This window comes from Pan paniscus, chromosome 19 (genome assembly GCF_029289425.2).
Source record: "Pan paniscus chromosome 19, NHGRI_mPanPan1-v2.0_pri, whole genome shotgun sequence".
In the NCBI taxonomy this organism is placed as follows: Eukaryota; Metazoa; Chordata; class Mammalia; order Primates; family Hominidae; genus Pan; species Pan paniscus.
This window is the reverse complement of record NC_073268.2, coordinates 85,079,388-85,100,000: the sequence shown is the minus strand read 5'-3', so window position 1 is coordinate 85,100,000 and position 20,613 is coordinate 85,079,388. Positions and strand designations below refer to the sequence as shown.

The window sequence follows — 20,613 nt, the reverse complement described above, 5'->3', positions numbered from 1 at the left end:
AATCCTTCTTCCTGGAATTCTCCTTCCTAAACATCCAGGCTTCTTCCTCCCATTTTCAGATGTTGGTTCAATTATTACCTTATTAGTGTGGCCTTCTCTGACCATCCGGTAAAAAAGAGTGCCTAGCGCTCCCTATTTATTTTTACCAACTTTATTTTTCTTTAAAGCCACTATCATCATTAACTTTATCATATATGTAAGTGCTTGTGTATTTAATGTCACTAATTCCTCCCACTAAAATGCAAACTATATCAAGGCAGGAGTATTTGTCTATTTTCTTGACTGTTCTGTGTCTGGCATCTAAGAGTGCCTCACACATAGCAGATTCTTAGTGTATAAATGGCGAAGTATGCACATGTGGATATGTGAATCTGGTGACAACTGTCATGCAGACTTTTTGGTGGGGAAGTCCAGCAGCGAGGTGATATAACAGATGAACTGGCTGAAGGGAGTTTTGAGTTCTCTTAAAGAGGATGGGATAGGATCTTCCTCATGTGTAAGAATATTTTGATCAATGATGTAGTTCTTCAAAGAACATATGTATCTTCCAAAGACATATGCACGCAATACCAAAACAAATATTATTGAAACATAATATGAGAAAATGATAACATCAATATTAATGTAGTATATATTTATATTAATTCTGTATGGCTTTCATTATTTCATCCTTACATCAAGCATTGGCTTATTCAGCTTTATTTATATTAATGATTTACATTTTTATTCTTTATGATTTTGAAAAAAGTCTTGGTAATAAATTGTAAGCATCTACTATTAATACTAGTCCTTTTTTTTCCTTCAGTGAAGCATAACTTTAACCTGGAAGAATACAGCCTTTCTCAGTGCACATTGGAGAAGGTAAGTCAACTGGTTTGACTTTGTATCATCCTGGTAAATTTCACATGAAAGCAACATGCATTTTCCTGTTCATTTGGAAGACCAACAACTTGATAATCTCTCTTCCTTCTTTCCTTCTTCTTTGTCTCCTAATTAGGTATTCTTAGAGCTTTCTAAAGAACAGGAAGTAGGAAATTTTGATGAAGAAATTGACACAACAATGAGATGGAAACTCCTCCCTCATTCAGATGAACCTTAAAACCTCAAACCTAGTAATTTTTTGTTGATCTCCTATAAACTTATGTTTTATGTAATAATTAATAGTATGTTTAATTTTAAAGATCATTTAAAATTAACATCAGGTATATTTTGTATAGTTAACAAATACATAAATTTTAAAATTATTCTTCCTCTCAAACATAGGGGTGATAGCAAACCTGTGATAAAGGCAATACAAAATATTAGTAAAGTCACCCAAAGAGTCAGGCACTGGGTATTGTGGAAATAAAACTATATAAACTTAGAATTTTTAAAAAATATGACTTTTTTACCTTTTACAAAACATTCTCTTGCTGAAATATGTGAAGGGTATATTCAGTAGCCAAGAGTTGCATGACTACTTCACACCAGTTCATGATACAACAGGTATACAGGTTTTCTTTTATAAGCAACTACAACTCAAGAGTCTTCTGAAAGTGTTCCAGAAATTGCTTTAAAACTCAAAAGTAAGAGGTCATGCCTGTAATCCCAGCACTTTGGGAGGCCGAGGCAGGTGGATCACAAGGTCAGGAGTTCGAGACTAGCCTGGCCAATATGGTGAAACTCTGTCTCTAATAAAAATACAAAAATTAGCCGGGCGTTGGCATTTGCCTGTAGTCCTAGCTATTCGGGAGGCTGAGGGAGGAGAATTGCTTGAACCCGGGAGGCAGAGGTTGCAGTGAGCCATTGTGCTAGTGCACTCCAGCCTGGGTGACAGAGTGAGACTCTATCAAAAAAAAAAAAAAAAAAACAAAAAACCTCACAAGTATTAGGAGGTCCTTGGACACACAAGTAGACAAGCACTCATGTTGAAAAGTAGTTCCATTATACCTTTTGAAAATAAAGGGAGTCACAGTAGTATTTGTTCAGATTTTAAAAATTTTGAATACTCTTAACAACATTAACTTATTGTTTTCAGGGGGTGCTAATTTTCCTTGTCATCTTTGAATAGTTTTATGGGATTTGATATTTTTAAAAATCATTTCTCCCTTATATAAGTGTATGTGCATGTAGGTATATCTATATATTTTCCACATATCTTTTATATTATTTAATTTTTAAAATACCTGTCAGTTTAACATATTACTTTATTCTTTCCCTTAAAAATAGCTATTTCATTCTGAATATCACCAAAAAAAAAAAAAAATTCAAAGACCAAGCAGTATTCCTTCTGTGATTTTTCGGTGTTCACATATTGTACATAATAAGGGGTTCAATTCAACAAGAGGAGTTAACTATCCTAAATATATATGCACCCAATGTTGGAGCACCCAGATTCTTAAAACAATGATTTCTAGACGTATGAAAAGACTTAGAGAGCCAAACAATAGTAGTAGGAAACTTCAACACCCCATTGACAGTGTTAAATTGACCATTGAGGTAGAAAACTAACAAGAAATTTTGGACTTCAATTTGACACTTGACCAATTGGACCTAATAGGCATCTAGAGAACACTTCACTGATCAGCACAGAATATACATTCTTCTCATCTGCACACAGAACATACTCCAAGATTGGCCACATGCTCAGACATAAAGCAAGTCTCAATACATTTTAAAAAGTTGAAATCATACCAACCATACTCTCAGACCACAGTAGAATAAAAATAGCAATACCAAGAAGATCTCCCCAAATCATGGAATTACATGGAAATTTAAAAACTTTCTCCTGAATGACTTTTGGGTATGATGAAATTAAGGCAGAAATTTAAAAAATTTTTTTGAAATAAATGAAAACAGAGATACAACATACCAAAATCTCTGGAATACAGCAAAAGCAGTGGTAAGAGGGAAGTTTATAGCACTAAATACCTACTTCAAAAAGTTAGAAAGATGTAAAATTAACACTCTAACATAACACCTGGTGGAACTAGAAGAACAAGAACAAAATCCCAAAACTAGCAGAAGAAAAGAAATAACTAAAATCAGTGCAGAACTAACAAAATTGAGGCCCAAAAATCCACACAAAGAATAAGTGAAACCAAAAATTGGTTTTTTGAACAGATAAACAAGATCGATAGACAACTAGCTAGACTAAAAAAGAAAAAAAAAAAAGAGAAAATCCAAATAAGCACAATCAGAAATGACAAAGGCGACATTACAACTGATCCCACAGAAATACAAAAGATCCTCTGAGACTATTATGAACACCTCTATGCACACAAACTAGAAAATCTAGAAGAAATGGATAAATTCCTGGAAACACGCAATCTCCCAAGGTCCAACCAGGAAGAGATTGAAACCCTAGCAGACCAATACCAAGTTCCAGAATTGAACCAGTAATGAAAAATCTACCAACCAAGAAAAGACCCAGACCAGATGGATCCACAACTGAATTCTATCAGACTTACAAAAAAGAGCTGAGCAATTTTACTGAAACTATTCTAAAAATTCACAGATGAGGGACTACTCCGTAACTCATTTTATGAAGCCAGCATCACCCTAATACCAGAACCTGGCAAAGACACAACAAAGAAAACTACAGAACAGTATCCCTGGTGAATATAGATACAAATATCCTCAGCAAAATGTAAGCAAACTGAATTTAACAGCACATCAGAATTTAGTTTACCATGATTAACTTGCCTTAATTCCTGGGATACAAGGTTGGTTCAACATACACAAATCAATAAATGTGATTTACACATAAAGAGAATTAAAAATAAAACCGTATGAGTATATCATTAGATGTGGGAAAAGCCTATGATTAAATCCAACATCCCTTCATGATAAAAACCCTCAACAAAATAGGCATTGAAGGAACTTACCTAAAAATAATAGGAACCATCAATGACAAACCCATAGCCAACATTATACTGAATGGGCAAAAGATGGAACCATTCCCCTTGAAAACTGCAACAAGACAAGGATGCTCACTTTCACCACTCCTATTCAACATAGTACTGAATTTCTTGCCAGAGCAATGATGCAAGAAAAGGAAATAAAAAGTATCCAAATAGATGGCCACACAAAAAATAAATTCCTAGGAATACATCTAACTTATCTAACCAAGGAGGTGAAAGATCTCTGTAAGAAGAATTACAAAACACTGCTGAAAGAAATCATAGATGACACAGAAAAATATGACATGCTTATGGATTGAAATAATATAGTTAAAATGGCCATACTCCCCAAAGCAATCTACAGATTTGACTATTTCTACCAAACTATTAATGTCATTTTTCATAGAATTAGAAAAAATATTTTAAAATTTATATTAAAAAGCCTGAATGGCCGAAACAACCATAAGCAAAAAGAACAAAGCTGGAGGCATCACATTACTTGACTTCAAACTATACTGTAAGGCTACAGTAACCAAAACAGCATGATACTTGTACAAAAAAGGCATACAGACCAATGGAACAGAATAGAGAACACAGAAATAAAGCCACACACCAATAGCCATCTGTTCTTTGACAAACAGACAAAATAAGCAATTGGGAAAGGACTCCGTATTTAATAAATGGTCCTAGGATAGTTAGCTAGCAATATGCAGAATAATCAAAGTGGACCCCCACCTTTCACCATATACAAAATTTAACTCAAGATGAATCAAAGATTTAAACATAAGACTTCAAACTGTAAGAATCCTATGAGAAAACCTAGGAAACACCATTCTGGACATCTGCCTTAGGAAAGAATTTATGACTAAGTCCTCAGAAGCAATTGCAACAAAACCAAAAATGGACAAGTGGGACCTAAGTAAACTAAAGAACTTCTGCACGGCAAAAGAAACTATCAACAGAGTAAATAGACAACCTAGAGAACAGGAGAATATATTCATAACCTATTCATCTGACAAAGGTCAAATATCAAATATCTATAAGGAACTTATTTCAACAAGCAAAAAACCAATAATCCCATTAAAAAGTGGTCAAAAAACATGAACAGACACTTCTCAAAGGAAGACATACAAGCAGTCAACAAACATGAAAAAATGCTCAACATTGCTAATCATCAGAGAAATGCAAATCAAATCCACAATGAGATACCTTATTATACCAGACAGAATTGTTATTATTAAGAAATTAAAAAGCAGCAGATACCAGCAAGGCTGTGGAGAAAAGGGAACACTGCCACTGTGGAAAGCAGTTTGGAGATTTCCCAAAGAACTTAAAATAGAACTACCATTTGACCCAGCAATCCCATTATTGGGTATATAACCAAAGGAAAATGCACACAAACTAGAAAACCTAGAGGAAATGGATAAATTTCCAAAAAAACATGACCTCATATGTTAATCACAGCAGTATTCACAATAGTAAAGACATGGAATCAACCGAGATGCCCGTCAATGGTGGATTGGATAAAGGAAATGTAGTACATATAAACCCTGGAATCAAAAGGAATACCCAGCCATAAAAAGGAACAAAATCATGTCCTTTGCAACAACATGGACACAGCTAGAAGCCATTATTCTAATCGTAGTAATGCAGGAACAAAACCAAATACCACATGTTCTCACTTATAAGTGGGAGCTAAATATTAAGTATTCATGGACATAAAGATGGCAACAATAGTCCCCCAGGGGACTAATAGACAAGGGAGGGAGGCAAGGAGAAACTAACCATTGTTTACTATACTCACTGTCTGGGTGACTAGATCGTTTGTATCCCAAACACAGCATCATGCAATATACTCATGTAAGAAACCTTCACATGTATCTCCTGAATCTAAAATAAAAGTTGAAATTATAAAAATATTTTTATAGTCAATGAAGAAAATTTGTATAATAGAGAAAAATATAGAAATTAAATAAAATTGAATAAAAGAATCACCATGTCAAGGAGAGAATGGAGCAAGATGGTAGAATAGTTCTCACCAGTGATTGTCCTTCTATAAAAACATCTATTTGAATAACTATCCACAAAAAGATCTTCACAAGAGCTAAGAAAACCAGGTGATAAATCACAATACCTGGTTATAGCATAATAAGAAAAGAGGCCAGGCATGATGGCTCATACCTGTAATCCTAATGCTTTGGGAGGATGAGGTGGGAAGATCACTTGGGACCACGAGTTCAAGACCATCCTGGGCAACATAGCAAGACCCTATCACTACAAACTACAAAAAAAAAAAAGTAAAAGTTAGCCGGGTGGTATGTGCCTGTGGTCCAAGCTACCCAGGAGGCTGAGGTGGGAGGATTGTTTAAGCCCAGGAGTTTAAGGCTGTCTCTGTCTCCTTCAGTTTTACTCTGATCTTAGTTATTTCTTGTCTTCTGCTAGCTTTTGAATTTGTTTGCTCTTGCTTCTCTAGTTCTTTTAATTGTAATGTTAGGGTGTCAATTTTAGATCTTTGCTGCTTTCTTGTGTGGGCATTTAGTGCTATAAGTTTCCCTCTAAACACTGCTGTAGCTGTCCCAGAGATTCTGGTATGTTGTGTCTTTGTTCTCACTGGTTTCAAAGAACTTATTTATTTCTGCCTTAATTTTGTTATGTACCCAGTAGTCATTCAGGAGCAGGTTGTTCAGTTTCCATGTAGTTGTGCAGTTTTGAGTGGATTTCTTAATCCTGAGTTCTAATTTGATTGCACTGTCGTCTGAGAGACTGTTTGTTATGATTTCCATTCTTTTGCATTTGCTGAGGAGTGTTTTACTTCCAATTATGTGGTCGATTTTAGAGTAAGTGCTGTGTGGTGCTGAGAAGGATGTAATTTCTGTTGGATGGAGGGTGGAGAGTTCTGTAGATGTCTATTAGATCTGCTTGGTCCAGAGCTGAGTTCACATCCTGAATATCCTTGTTAATTTTCTGTCTTGTTGATCTGTCTAATATTGACAATGCAGTGTTAAAGTCTGCCACTATTATTGTGTGAAAGTCTAAGTCTCTTTGTAGGTCTCTAAGAACTTGCTTTATGAATCTGGGTGCTCCTGTATTGGATGCATATATATTTAGGATAGTTATCTCTTCTTGTTGCATTGATCCCTTTACCATTATGTAATGCCCTTCTTTGTCTCTTTTGATCTTTGTTGGTTTAAAGTCTGTTTTATCAGAGACTAGGATTGCAACCCCTGCTTTATTTGCTTTCCATTTGCTTGGTAAATATTCCTCCATCCCTTCATTTTGAGCCTATGTGTGTCTTTGCATGTGAGATGCATCCTGAATACAGCACACTGATAAGTCTTGACTCTTCATCCAATTTGCCAGTCTGTGTCTCTTAATTGGGGGCATTTAGCCTGTTTACATTTAAGGTTAATATTGTTATGTGTGAATTTGATCCTGTCATTATGATGCTAGCTAGTTATTTTGCCCATCAGTTGATGCAGTTTCTTCATAGTGTTGATGGTCTTTACATTTTGGGTTTTTTTTGCAGTGGCTGGTACCAGTTTTTCCTTTCCATATTTAGTGCTTCCTTCAGGAGCTCTTGTAAGGCAGGCCTGGTGGTGACAAAATCCCTCAGCATTTGCTTGTCTGTAAAGGATTTTATTTCTCCTTCACTTATGAAATTCATTTTGGCTGGATATGAAATTCTGGGTTGAAAATTCTTTTCTTTAAGAATGTTGAATATTGTCCCCCACTCTCTTCTGGCCTGTAGGGTTTCTGCCAAGAGATCCACTGTTAGTCTGATGGGCTTCCCTTTGTGAGTAAACCGACCTTTCTCTCTGGCTGCCCTTAACATTTTTTCCCTCATTTCAACCTTGGTTAATCTGATGATTATGTGTCTTGGGGTTGCTCTTCTCGAAGAGTATCTTTGTGGTGTTCTCTGTATTTCCTGAATTTGAATGTTGGCCTGTCTTGCTAGATTGGTGAAGTTCTCCTGGTTAATATCCCGAAGAGTGTTTCCCAACTTGGTTCCATTCTCCCCGTCACTTTCAGGTACACCAATAAAATGTAGGTTTGGTCTTTTCACATAGTCCCATATTTCTTGGAGACTTTGTTCATTCCTTTCTATTCTTTTTTCTCTAATCTTGTCTTCATGCTTTATTTCATTAAGATGATCTCCAATCTTTGGTATCTTTTCTCCTGCTTGATCGATTCAGCTATTAATACTTGCGTATGCTTCACAAAGTTCTCGTGCTGTGTTTTTCAGCTTCATCAGGTCATTTATGTTCTTCTCTAAACTGGTTATTCTAGTTAGCAATTCCTCTAAACTTTTATCAAGGTTCTCAGCTTCCTTGCATTAGGTTAGAACATGCTCCTTTAGCTCAAAGGAGTTTGTTATTACCCATCTTCTGAAGCCTACTTCTGTCAATTCATCAAACTCATTATCTATCCAGTTTTGTTCCCTTGCTGGCAAGGAGTTTTGATTTTTTGGAGGAGAATAGGCATTCTGGGTTTTTGAATTTTCAGCCTTTTTGCGCTGGTTTTTCCTCATCTTCGTGGATTTATCTACCTTTGGTCTTTGCTGTTGGTGACCTTTGGATGGAGTTTTTGCGTGGTCGTCCTTTTTGTTGATATTGATGCTATTGCTTTCTGTTTGTTAGTTTTCCTTCTAACAGTCAGGCCCCTCTTCTGCAGGTCTACTGGAGTTTGCTGGGGGTCCACTCCAGACCCTGTTTGCCTGGGTCTCACTGGCGGAGGCTGCAGAACAGCAAAGATTGCTGCCTGCTCCTTCCTTTGGAAGCTTTGTCCCAGAGGGGCACCCGCCAGATGCCAGCTGAAGCTCTTCTGTATGAACTGTCTGTCAACCCCTGCTGGAAGTTGTCTCTCTGTCAGAAGGCACAGGGGTCAGGGACTCACTTGAGGAGGCAGTCTGTCCCTTAGCAGAGCTCAAGCACTGTGCTGAGAGATCCACTGCTCTCTTCAGAGCCAGCAGGCAGGAACGTTTAAGTCTGCTGAAGCTGTGCCCACAGCCGCCCCTTCTCCCAGGTGCTCTGTCCCAGGGAGATCAGAGTTTTATCTATAATCCCCTGATTGGGGCTGCTGCCTTTCCTTCAGAGATGCCCTGCCCAGAGAGGAGGAATCTAGAGAGGCAGTCTGGCTATAGTGGCTTTGCTGAGCTGTGTTGGGCTCCACCCAGTTTGAACTTCCTGACAGCTTTGTTTACACTGTGAGAGGAAAACCACCTATTCAAGCCTCAGTAATGGCAGACACCCCTCCCGTCACCAAGCTCGAGCACCCCAGGTCGACTTCAGACTGCTGTGCTGGCAGTGAGAATTTCAATCTAGTGGATCTGACATTGCTGGGCTCTGTGAAGGTGTGATCTGCTGAGCTAGACCACTTGGCTTCCTGGCTTCAGCCCCCTTTCCAGGGAGTAAACGGTTCTGTCTCACTGGCGTTCCAGGTGCCACTGGGGTACAAAAAAAATTCCTGCAGCTAGCTCGGTGTCTGCCCAAATGGCCATCCAGCTTTGTGCTTGAAACTCAGGGCCCTGGTGGTGTAGGCACCCAAGGGAATCTCCTGGTCTGTGGGTTGTGAAGACCATGGGAAAAGCATAGTATCTGGGCCGGAGTGCACCATCCCTCAAGGCACAGTCCCTCACGCTTCCCTTGGCTAGGGGAGGGAGTTCCTTGACCCCTTGTTCTTCCCGGGTGAGGCAACGGCCCACCCTGCTTCTGCTCTCCCTCAATGGGCTGCACCCACTGTCTAACCAGTCCCAATGAGATGAACTGGGTACCTCAGTTGGAAATGCAGAAATCACCCGTCTTCTGTGTTGATCTTGCTAGGAGCTGCAGACCAGGGCTGTTCTCTTTTGGCCATCTTGCCCGGGAGCTGCATTTTATTTTTTTAATTTTTGTATTTTTTTGTTCATTTATATTTATGCTTTAATCTTTTTCTTATCTATTATGTAAGCATTTTATGTAATTAAATATTTTATCTGTATATTTTACAGATATAATTGTATCTGAAGAGTTACATTTCCAAACCTGTGATAAATAACCTATAATTTGTTCATTCTGGAACCATTAGTGCTTTATAAATGTAAATTTGTTTTACAATGATAGTTGAATTTATTTAAATTATTTCTAAAACCCAAGCAATAAATTCTCCTGTCTTGCTCAAATGAATAACATGGCAATATATATAACCACTTTCAATAACAATATAATGAAATCTTTGCTTGTGTTTTTGATGAACTATAAGTTTTCTTAAGTGTTATGGAAGTGTTTACAAGATACCGAATAACCAACATCAGATATAGTATAAAGGTTTTAAAAGTTTTAAAATGGACATAGTTTGCTAAAAATATCATAATATGGTTGTTTTTCAAGCTATTAATGGGTTTTTATTAAGATTATATTTAGGAGCAGATTAATGAATCTGAAAACGGAAGATCAGAATAAAACAAAAGAAGGGATCAAGAGAAAAATGGAAAAAGAACTAAACTATTTCAACGCTGTCGTAGAGAGATCTAGTGCCGGCTTTACTCTCTATTTCCCTAACACACCCCTTGTAGAAGAAGCTGACCACTGTGTACTGCATCACCAATTCTCTTCTTTGATGCCTGGATTCCAGCTGGGTTTGATTAATCCAACAGGAAGTAGCAGCAACAGATTGAGGATAGAAGGAAAGGGAGGTCAGACCCTCCTCCCCTGCTTTGGTACCAGATCTAGTGGTGAATGGATCCTTGAGGCCCACAGGCTTTGCCCTCCTCCAGTTACACTCACCTGTTTCTTCCCCTTAAGGGGATTGACCCCAGGAAAGTCTCCCCCGGCTGCAGGCCACACTCAACCTCCAGCAATTCATCAAAATTACCATTTATGCATTCCGTCCTACCAATTTCTGGCTCTAGTGATTTCTGCTCCAGGTAAGCTGATCTTGGCTGTGATTCTCTGTATTCACTTGTTTCTCTGGATTTTAGGGTTGTAGTTTGCCCTGAAACCTCAATCTCTGATGGGTCCAAGAAATATCACTGATTTTCAGTTTGCTTAGGTTTTTTCTTACTGCAAGAAAGCGAATAATGACTTCCACGCTCTTTACATGTTGGAGGTGAAGAAATTGAATTTTAAATTTTATTGATTTTTAATTAATTAAAATTTACATTTAAATACTCACATGGGGCTAGTGGCTACCTTACTGAAGAATGCAGTTTTAAAGTTAATCATATCTTTGTCCTCTTCCTAAACTATAAGATTTTTAGGGAACTTAGCTCTGATCATGGCTCTCTCCTCCCATATAACTGCTGTTTGATACTTGAGTTGTCCATTGTGTTTAACACTGCCCCCTGCACACATTAGTCATTATCATCATTAGTTTGCACAATCAATATTTATTTAGTTCACTAATATATTTATTAGTTGCTAGCATTCAACTACTTCTTTCTGGATTCAGTTTTTTCTTCTTCTTGGAGTATATTTATTAGTAGTTCTTTCAGAGATGTCCATAAAATAGAAATCTCAGTTTTTTGGGGTAAAGATATATCTATTTTATGCTTACACATGAATTATATTTTAGCTGGTTTGTCAATCAGCCTTTGCCAAACCACCTTAAAACTTACTGGCTTAAAATAGCAATCTCCTTTTAGCTTTGTTTTCCTGTTTCATTTCTGGCATCTGGGTATTTATTTTTCTTTGAATGTGATCTCTGTTTTTGTTACTTCTTATTTAACCATTTTATTTATTTCCTTGTTGAAGGAGCATTCACATTAGCATAGTTCAACAGTAGAAATAGAAATAGCAATAAAGATTTTGCTATTATCTTACAAAATCCCACTGTCTGGTATTTTGGTACAAATAAATTGAAAAGTAACTGGCTTGATATCTTCTTAAGGTTTTTTAAGTTGTATGCTAAATACACTAGAAAACTTGCATAAAATACTCCCAGGATGGGCTCAGAGGAATAATGATTGTATATTGGAAACAATAATTTTAGATGACCAAATACATTTTTGTTTGAAGTTTCCGTTGAATGTTTATAAAAAGGCTGAACACCTGAGATTCCTATGTAACAGTAAATAATTTCTCTGGAGAAAAAAGACCTAGGCAAAATCTAACATATATTAATTTAATCAAACATCTTAAAACAAATACAGAAAGAATTAGTGCCCCCAGATATTGTGGAGTGGGGCCTAGATTTCCTGGTCTATAAGATAAGGAGCCAAGATTTCCCAGTGTTTCTGTTTAGGTTTCCTGCACAGAGATGAGCATCTACTATAACAAAATAAACTCTTTGTTTTTATGTACTGCCCCCAACAGAAGCTGACAAGAAATGCAATGGCAGCAATGTTTAGTTCTTTCAAACCCAATGAGCTATGTGAGGCTTCTGAACTCTGACTATAACTTGTAATGTAATTGTAATTGTTGGTGATGTTTGAGGAGCCCAGGCTTACTAGTTAGTCTTATATAGGGTAAGAATAAAAAAGAAACCTGTATAACCCAATTTCTTTCTTTCCTTCTTTTTTCTCTTTCTTTCTTTCTTTCTTCTTTCTTTCTTTCTTTCTTCTTTCTTTCTTTCTTTCTTTCTTTCTTTCTTTCTTTCTTTCTTTCTTTCTTTCTTTCTTTCTTTCTTCTTTCTCTGTCTCTCTCTCTTTCTTTTCTTTTTTTTTTTCAAGGTCTCACTCTGCTTACTCTGTTGCCCAGGCTGGAAGGCTGTGGCGCCATCTCAGCTCACTGCAACGTCCACCTCCCTGGCTCAAGGGCTCAAGTGATGTTCCCACCTCAGCCTCCAGAGTAGCTGGAACTGCAGGCATGTACTACCACACCTGGCTGATTTTTTTGGTATTTTTTGTAGAGACAGGGTTTCACCATGTTGCCCAGGCTGGTCTGAACTTCTGGACTCGAGAGATCCTCCCACCTTGGCCTCGCAAAGTACTGGGATTACAGGGCACAATGACTTTCTTTTATAAATTCAAAGTTGAAGAATATAAATTTAAAAAATATTAAATCATATTTAATTATATATTAAGAAAATTTCCATTCATACAAAAATAGCAAAAATATTACAAAATTTAGCATTAAATATGTCAATTCTTTTTTTATTGCTATTTTTGTATTGGTGCTAGTGTCTTAGGTATGGGTAACTCAGTTTATTCCATAAGTACGGCTTTTCTCTTGTACATTTAAAGCATTTTTCTGTCAAGTCTTTAAGTCACTCACTATTTATCAGTTTCAATAGCTATCGATGCCTTTCCTGATCCATCAATGATTTTAATTAATGATAAATAACTTCTAAAAATATGTTGTTTTGAGCCGTCAGTTCAGAGATAAACCTTACAAATTTTCCTTTAGTTTCAAGGAGCATTTCTTAAGGCAGCAGGACTTATGAGTTCCTGACATGTCTAAGGCAATCTTCCACTCTCCTTGATACCTATTTCAAGACTCCTCACAGTATCCTCAAGTGCCCAGCACATCTGTTGGTTTGTTCTTAGAATTTGCTTCCTACTTCACAGAAAAATAACTTAACCCTGAGGACGGAAATCTTTACTTCGTGTTGTCACATTTTTTAATCCTCTCAGCTTTCACTGGCACTTCCTTTTTTTCTTGTGACAGAGAAAAAAAAAAAAACCTGTCCCATCTGATCCAATACCGTCTTACCCAGCCCCTCCAAAAAAGCAGCACTTCACCTGTTACTGCGTTTCTCCTGCGTGTTCAGCGTTCTCCTCTTCACTTTCCCTTTTTAAATGTTGTCTTTAAAAAACAAAATAACAACCTTTTCTTGACAAAAACAACTCACTTAAACTACCACCCAACCTACAACCTCTCTTTTATAACTAAGCTTCTTGAAAAAGAAAAAGACACTTTTTTTCTTTTGTTTTCCTACCTCACATTCAATATTATACATTTAAAACTTAAAACGTATGTATTGAGCAACCTTCATGTTCCAGGCTCTGTGAGGTACACAGCGGTGATGATTTTGTACCCTTCAGTTGTTTACAACCTATGGTGTGGGAGAAATGAGTATATTTAGCCTAAAAGACAGTGAGGTACATACTACAATAGCAGTAACCACAGCGTGCTATGGGGACACCTGGAAGGGGCATGGAACCCATATGCAATGAGGGCAAGGGTATCAGTTCGTTCTCACGTTGCTAGTAAAGACATATTTGAGACTGGGTAATTTATAAGGAAAAGAGGTTTAATTGATTCACAGTTCATGGTGGCTGGGGAGGCCTCAGGAAACTTACAATCATGGCAGAAGGGGAGGCAAACACGTCCTTCTTCACAGGGTGGCAGGAAAGAGAAGTGCCGAGCAAAAGGGGGAAAAGCCCCTTATAAAACCATCAGATCTTATGAGAACTCACTCTCTATCACAAGAACAGCCTGAGGGTAACTGCCCTCATGATTCAATTACCTCCCACGAGGTCCCTCCCACGACACATGGGGATTATGGGAACTATAATTTAAGATGAGATTTGCCGGGGGGACACGGCCAAACTGTATCAGCAAGGAAGGCACCTTGTGGGAGGAGAGATCAGAGCTGAAACCTGAAGGAAAAGCAGGAGCTGAGCAGATAGTTGTAGTCACCAGAGAAGTCCACTTGTGAACCGGAGTTAGTTACAGGAGAGCAAAGAGAGGTAAATGAGAACATGATGTACTTATTAAAAAAGAAAATCATGTAGAAGTATCTGGCTTGAGTTGGAGGAAGGAGACAAGGCAAGGGAAGAGTGGAAAGAGAAGAAAGGACCAGATAATTTAAAAAAAAAATTCTTGTACATTTGCAAAGAGATCAGGACACAGTCAAGGCAGTAGTGGGAATGATATCATAAAAATTCTATGTCAGAAAGATTGTTTATATGTGATGTGGAAATAGATTGCTTTCCCATTTCAAGATGGTAGATAAGCAAAGGATAGACACAAGGACAACATTGCTCAATATCTAATAAACTTCCAAGAGAAAAGAATAGAGAGACTAGAAGGAAAGCAATATTTGATGAAGGTATTAGTTAAAATTTTCCCAGAACTTAAAAAGGAGACACAAGTTCTTTGATTGCAAGTAAACACAAAGTGCCATGTAGGACAAAACCCAAAAATCTATACCTGAGCACACTGTCGTGAAATTCCCTACACTTGTGGTTAAAGGGAAAACCCTAAGATGTCTTCACAAGAAAAACAAAAAAACCTCAAACTTACGAGTACCAAAAGCACTTTATCATCATATCTGGATGAGAAAGCAATAACATGCTATTTTTAAAGTGAGAAATATAAGACATTTTCAGTCAGAGCTATAAACAAAAACAGAAAACAATAATGGAATGACAGAGTAACAAAATACAGATAGAGAAAATGAACAGATTTGTTATAGTAAAAAAAATTTACAAATGGCCAAAAAGTATATTAAAATATGCTTGACACCACTAAGAAATATAAGTTATCAAGGTGGTACTATTTTTTATTAATCAGACTGGTAAAATTTACAAACACCTATAATGTCTAGTTTTGACACAGCCGTGGAGAGTATAGTCTCTAGCATTTGGTGAGTCATCCCTCATTGCAAGCTACTGCACTCAATACTTTACATATGTTATTTCCTTTAATCCCTACCATCTCCCCTCCACCCCAAACCTAAATTTATAAATTCTAAAACACCCTTGTTAGATACTATTGTGTCCTCTGGATCTCACAGATGAGAAAACTAAAGCTTCCTGGGTAAATCATTGGGGCTCCAAGGTAAGTTACTTGCCTTGCATTGCAATTAGTAAGGAGTAGAGCTAATGTTTTAAGTTCAAATATGCTAACGGGTGTATCCTATAAGGAGCAGGAAGATGGGGGAGAAAGATGTATAGAGACATAGGCGATTTTTTATATTGCCAGAGTAATGTAGATCCTGATACGTTTGTTAACATTTGAGGGTTATCACTAGTAGAACAAAATACTGATCCAGAACTCTATAGATGATAGTTGGGGAAAAAGGAAAAGGGGAACCTGAAAAAAGGAACAGAGAAAACACAATCACTATAGAAATGGATAAATGGGAAATAACAGGAAAGCGTAATTTAAAGAGACCATAAAATAAGATGACTGGAAGAAAAGGATTGGGTAACCAAAGGACTTACATCCCCTTCCCTGCCCTGCCCATGGATAGTAGAAGATTTGCAGATAAGGTAAAAAGAGAAATGCAATTATACTACTTCAACAGGCATCCTTTAGGCATGTAATAAAAGTTTGTCAAAATATATCTGAGAAATGCAAATTGCAAATGAAAGTGGAGGGCAGGAATATATCACACAAAGGATATTTCAAGGCAAAAAAAAGCACAAAACAAGACCAAGTAGAATTTATTACATTTTTAAGAAACAAAGAGGGCCAGGCGCGGTGGCTCACGCCTGTAATCCCAACACTTTGGGAGGCCGAGGAGGGCGGATCACGCGGTCAGGAGATCGAGACCATCCTGGCTAACATGGTGAAACCCTGTCTCTACTAAAAATACAAAAAATTAGCCGGGCATCGTGGCGGGCGCCTGTAGTCCCAGCTACTTGGGAGGCTGAGGCACGAGAATGGCATGAACCCGGGAGGCGGAGCTTGCAGTGAGCAGAGATCACGTCACAAAAAAAAAAAAAAAAAAAAACACAAAACAAAACAAAGAGAAATGTTTGGAGGATATCTGACAAAACTCACATGCAGGCAGTGCAGCCAGATCTGAGAAAGAATGAAAAGCAAGAAGATAAAAGCCCCTGGAAAACAAGCAGACATTCTCAGTCTTTATCAGGCAGCTGGACCACTTCATCCTTCTCTCTTTACAGATCAGGTTTTTCTGTTTTTGCACAGTGTTGAGAAGGGCTGCACACAGGTCTTGGGGTGACAAGTCCTCCTTACAAATAGCCAGCAAAGATTCCAAGAAGAATGTTATAGTCTGGTGCAAAACACATCACATGAAATTTATAAGGTTTCTGGCACTGGAGAATACTGCCGCAAAATAAATGAAGCAAAAGGCAAGGAAAATTGTAAAATATGTGCACATAAAGTAAGAATAATGGAATAAACAGAGATATATGCAAATGAGACAGCGTAGCATTTGTAATTTGAGCTCATAGACTCTACAGATGGTCTGAGTTTTAACTCAGTTTCTGCTACTCACCATCTGTGTGAATTTGGGCAAGTTACGTAACTCCCTGGGCCTCACCTTTCTGGTCCGTAAAATGGGGTGATTAGAATAATGCCTACCTCATGGGATTATTCTGTGGATTAAATGTTTTAATATTTAAGTATGTCTTAGACACAATAAATGCTATATGTAGTTGCCAAAAAAAGTGTACATTATGGTATAAAATCAGTGTCATTTCATTTTTGAACTCCCATGGGATTGTTTTTGAATTGGTAAACTGATTCAAAAACTTCTTTATAAGAGTAAATACGTCGGGCGCAGTGGCTTCTGCCTGTAATCCCAGCACTTTGTGGGGCCAAGGTGGGTGCATCATTTGAGGTCAGGAGTTCCAGACCAGCTTGACCAAAATGGTGAAACCCCTTCTCTACTAAAAACACACAAAAATTAGCTGGCCGTGGTGGCAGGTGCCTGTAGTCCCAGCTACTGTGGAGGCTGAGGCAGGAGAATCGCTTGAACCTGGGAGGCGGAGGTTCCATTGAGCCGAGATTGTGCCACTGCACTCCAGCCTGGGCGACAGAGGGAAACTCCGTCTCAAAATAAATAAATAAATAAATATTAAATATTGTTTAATCTAGAAAATATTAAAAAGAAGATCAATGAGAGGGAGCTTGCTCTGTTATAGTGCCACAGAGATTACAGTGTGGTACACTGAAGGAAACATTGAAAACAGAATTTAGAACCGAAAGTCAAAATCAACTAGGGCCAGAACTCATAAGCTCTAACCTAGGTACAAAGTTCTTCTAGGAAACAAGTTACTGAAAAAAAATTTCCTAAATTATATTCTCTGTGCACAAAATGTTGGCGATGTTATTAAATGTATTGAATGTGATAATTTTGTATTTTCTGCAGAAAATCAACCAACCTATAACCTTTTCTGTAGACATATGGAAACAATCAGAAGTCTTTTTTTTTTTTTTAAGTTTGACAGTCTCATGGATTCAGGAGTTCAGCCTACTTCCACAGACTGCTTGCTGAGCCACTTCTGGATCGCATATAATTAGAAAAAGGATAAATATAATTGAATCAATATTGAGAGAATGGGAAATGGGTAAGGAAGATTTCATTTGGTTATCATGGTCCGTGAGACACAGATAAGAGGCTGATTTAAGAATTGCATGCATTTATTGTTTCCCTTTCAGCTGTATGTTCAGGAAGAAATTACAGTACTGAAGAATTTAACAGACTTACTGGCTGTAAGCAGAATGATAGTGGTCCTTTCCCCCCTCTTCTTCAGCCAAAGATAAACTCCATGAATTGTAAGAATTTTGGAACAGTCTTTTCTTCTACTTACACAAGATGCTCAAAAATAGACAGAATGGCATCTATTACCAGTTAAAAATGTTTCTCTAACAATACTGGAAAGCAGGACATACTAAAATTCAGTAGTTACTGGTGGAGAAAGTAGTTTGTTTCATGGGAACCGTTGCAGAGATGACAAGCCTGGAGGCTTTGGGAGCACAGGTAATTGTTATGTGAGATTTCTCTAAAGATTCTGCTCGCTTCAGTACCATGAAAGATGCTACAATTAGTATGCACACAATGAAACTGGGATGCAGATGGAAACTCAGAGTTTCTTTTGTTACCCTGAAGAAAATTACATTGCTTTATTGCCGTATTTCTGGATTCAAGTTTTAAGAATCTGTTGAAGGTTTTAAATAGTTTCTAACCCAATTTGTATGTATTTACTTGTCACTTAAAATATATATATATAAAACTTATATATATTTATGTATTTTCTACTTTGTTCTGCTCTACTCTTCTCTGGATTGGCTTCTTATCTTTGTTTAAATCATTGTGTTGGGGTCAACTCTCCCATTAGGGCCTTGTATGAAAAGACCGATTGAGAAAGGCTAGATTCTCCTTGGTTTGATAGTTCCTAATGTTTTGATATGTCCAGCCAACCATCTGTAACTACAAACTCCCTGCTGAGTAACTAGCAGGAAACAAAGAAATGGAAAACAGCAAAGAAATCACCACGTGAGCAGAAGATATTTTGGCAGGCTAGCTGAACTGAGACCAAATTCTCCTGGGAAATCAGTATAAAACAGAACTATTCACAATGAATGTGAAATTAAAAGCATGATGTAGTAGTGACCCAAAAGGAATGTGAATTCTCCTCCAGAACATGCAGAGACCCATGGATGAACTGTGTTTCTAGATTTTTCCTCCAGCTTTCCTGAGAGTAAGTTAACCTCTAAAATTGTGGTTATTTTGCATATAGAAATATAACATAAGACTATAAATAGGAATGCCAGACATTTAGGTAGAAACCATTAAAAGCAGTAAGTTATTAACGAGTCATTTTGACTTTTTAAATCATCTATTTTATTTTGTATGACTAAATAACCAAATGAAGAACTAAGAATTTAAATTTTTACCCCGTAACTAAAACATTTTTGGACAAATAGCATACATTATCTAATAGGCTATTGAATAAATCAAAAGAAATGTCACGTTATGTTGCTTCTTTACAAGTATGAACTAGTTCCAAATTTATTTGAATTACTTACTCTTCTTTGTTTGTTTTTAATTTTACTGCCAGAGGAATTGTAAGCATTGCAGGATGCACAATTTTCTGAGTTTTGAATTGTTTTTAAATGGCTTGAGAATATTTTCATCAAGAAAACTTAAGGAAAGATTTTTATTGATCTTGTTTATTATAGTAACTATTTTAAAATTTTGATCTAATTTGTTGCCCAGTGCAACAAATTAGAAAAATTTGTTCTGTGAATAACAGGAATTTTATCTGACTGGGAAATGATTGGCTTTTTATAACCAATTTATTCTTTCTAAATTATACAATTTCCTATTCAGAACAATTTAAGCTAATTAGATGTTTTATATTATTACGGTGGGTAGTATATTTTTTCTCTGATATTTACACTAAGATGTTCAGTGGGGGGAGAAATCAGTCTTAACGCTCAGAGATAAATAACCACATTCATGACAATGAGATTATGTAATTGTTTTTTATTCACAAATATTTTCTGGCACACACATTAATTCACAGAAAGAAAGAACAGTAGTCACGTGGGCACAATATTTAACCATTTCAGATACTGAGGTTTATCACCGCTTGATTTCTTAGTTGGAAATGTTGCAGTTTGGTTTCAGGCAGGATTTCCAGGCTATCACAGCCTGCTCCGATGGCATGATTATTAGGAGCTCATCTGCATCACTGGTGAATTTCTTTGGTCACTTCTGGACAGTTTTTAAACGTAAGTCCATGCCCTTCTTTGTTCTGCTGATGAGGCACGTCATAAAATAAATGTCCAGCAATGTCTTCCCGTCTTGTTCTCAGGCCTCAGGCTCTCGGACTCCTTCCCCCAACCCTGCCCCCATGTTAACTTTCTATTGCTGCTGTAAAAAAAAAAAAAAAATGACCACAAACTTAATGGTTTAGAACAAAACAGAGTTATCATCTTACAGCTCTGGGGGTTAGAAGTGTGATGCGGTTCTCACTCGGCTAACATCAAGGGGTTGGCTAGGCTGTGTCTCTTTCTGGAGGCTGTAGGGGAGAATCTGTTTTCTTACCCTGTGTAGCTTCTAGAGGTTTCTTGCATTCTTTGGTTCATGGTCTTCCTCCTCCATCTTCAAA

The 20,613-nt window shown here is 37.3% G+C and overlaps 2 protein-coding genes across 12 annotated transcripts in view; both read left to right on the top strand.

The window, feature by feature from the left end:
- The window catches only part of ABCA6 (ATP binding cassette subfamily A member 6), an 89,837-nt gene extending 71,106 nt beyond the window's left edge, over nucleotides 1–18,731 (top strand). For 4 of the 5 annotated variants that reach the window (XM_063599361.1, XM_055101723.2, XM_063599364.1 and 1 more), the window contains 2 exons: nucleotides 806–861; nucleotides 998–1,366. In XM_063599361.1, coding sequence (XP_063455431.1) covers nucleotides 806–861; nucleotides 998–1,099 — 158 coding nt within the window. In that variant the 3' untranslated portion in view covers nucleotides 1,100–1,366. Of the gene's footprint in view, nucleotides 1–805; nucleotides 862–997; nucleotides 1,367–17,935 lie in introns of those variants that run through there. The other variant, XM_063599362.1, reaches the window with a different exon arrangement.
- ABCA9 (ATP binding cassette subfamily A member 9) overlaps nucleotides 17,934–20,613 on the top strand; it is an 81,353-nt gene continuing 78,673 nt past the window's right edge. For 2 of the 7 annotated variants that reach the window (XM_063599358.1, XM_063599354.1), the window contains exons 1-2: nucleotides 18,812–19,197; nucleotides 20,119–20,233. Coding sequence is in view for 1 of the 7 variants with exons in the window: in XM_034942788.3 (XP_034798679.3) it covers nucleotides 18,053–18,063 (11 nt within the window). In the remaining 6 variants the exon portion in view is untranslated. Of the gene's footprint in view, nucleotides 18,064–18,811; nucleotides 19,198–20,118; nucleotides 20,234–20,613 lie in introns of those variants that run through there. The other 5 variants (XR_010110710.1, XM_034942788.3, XM_063599359.1 and 2 more) reach the window with 3 other exon arrangements.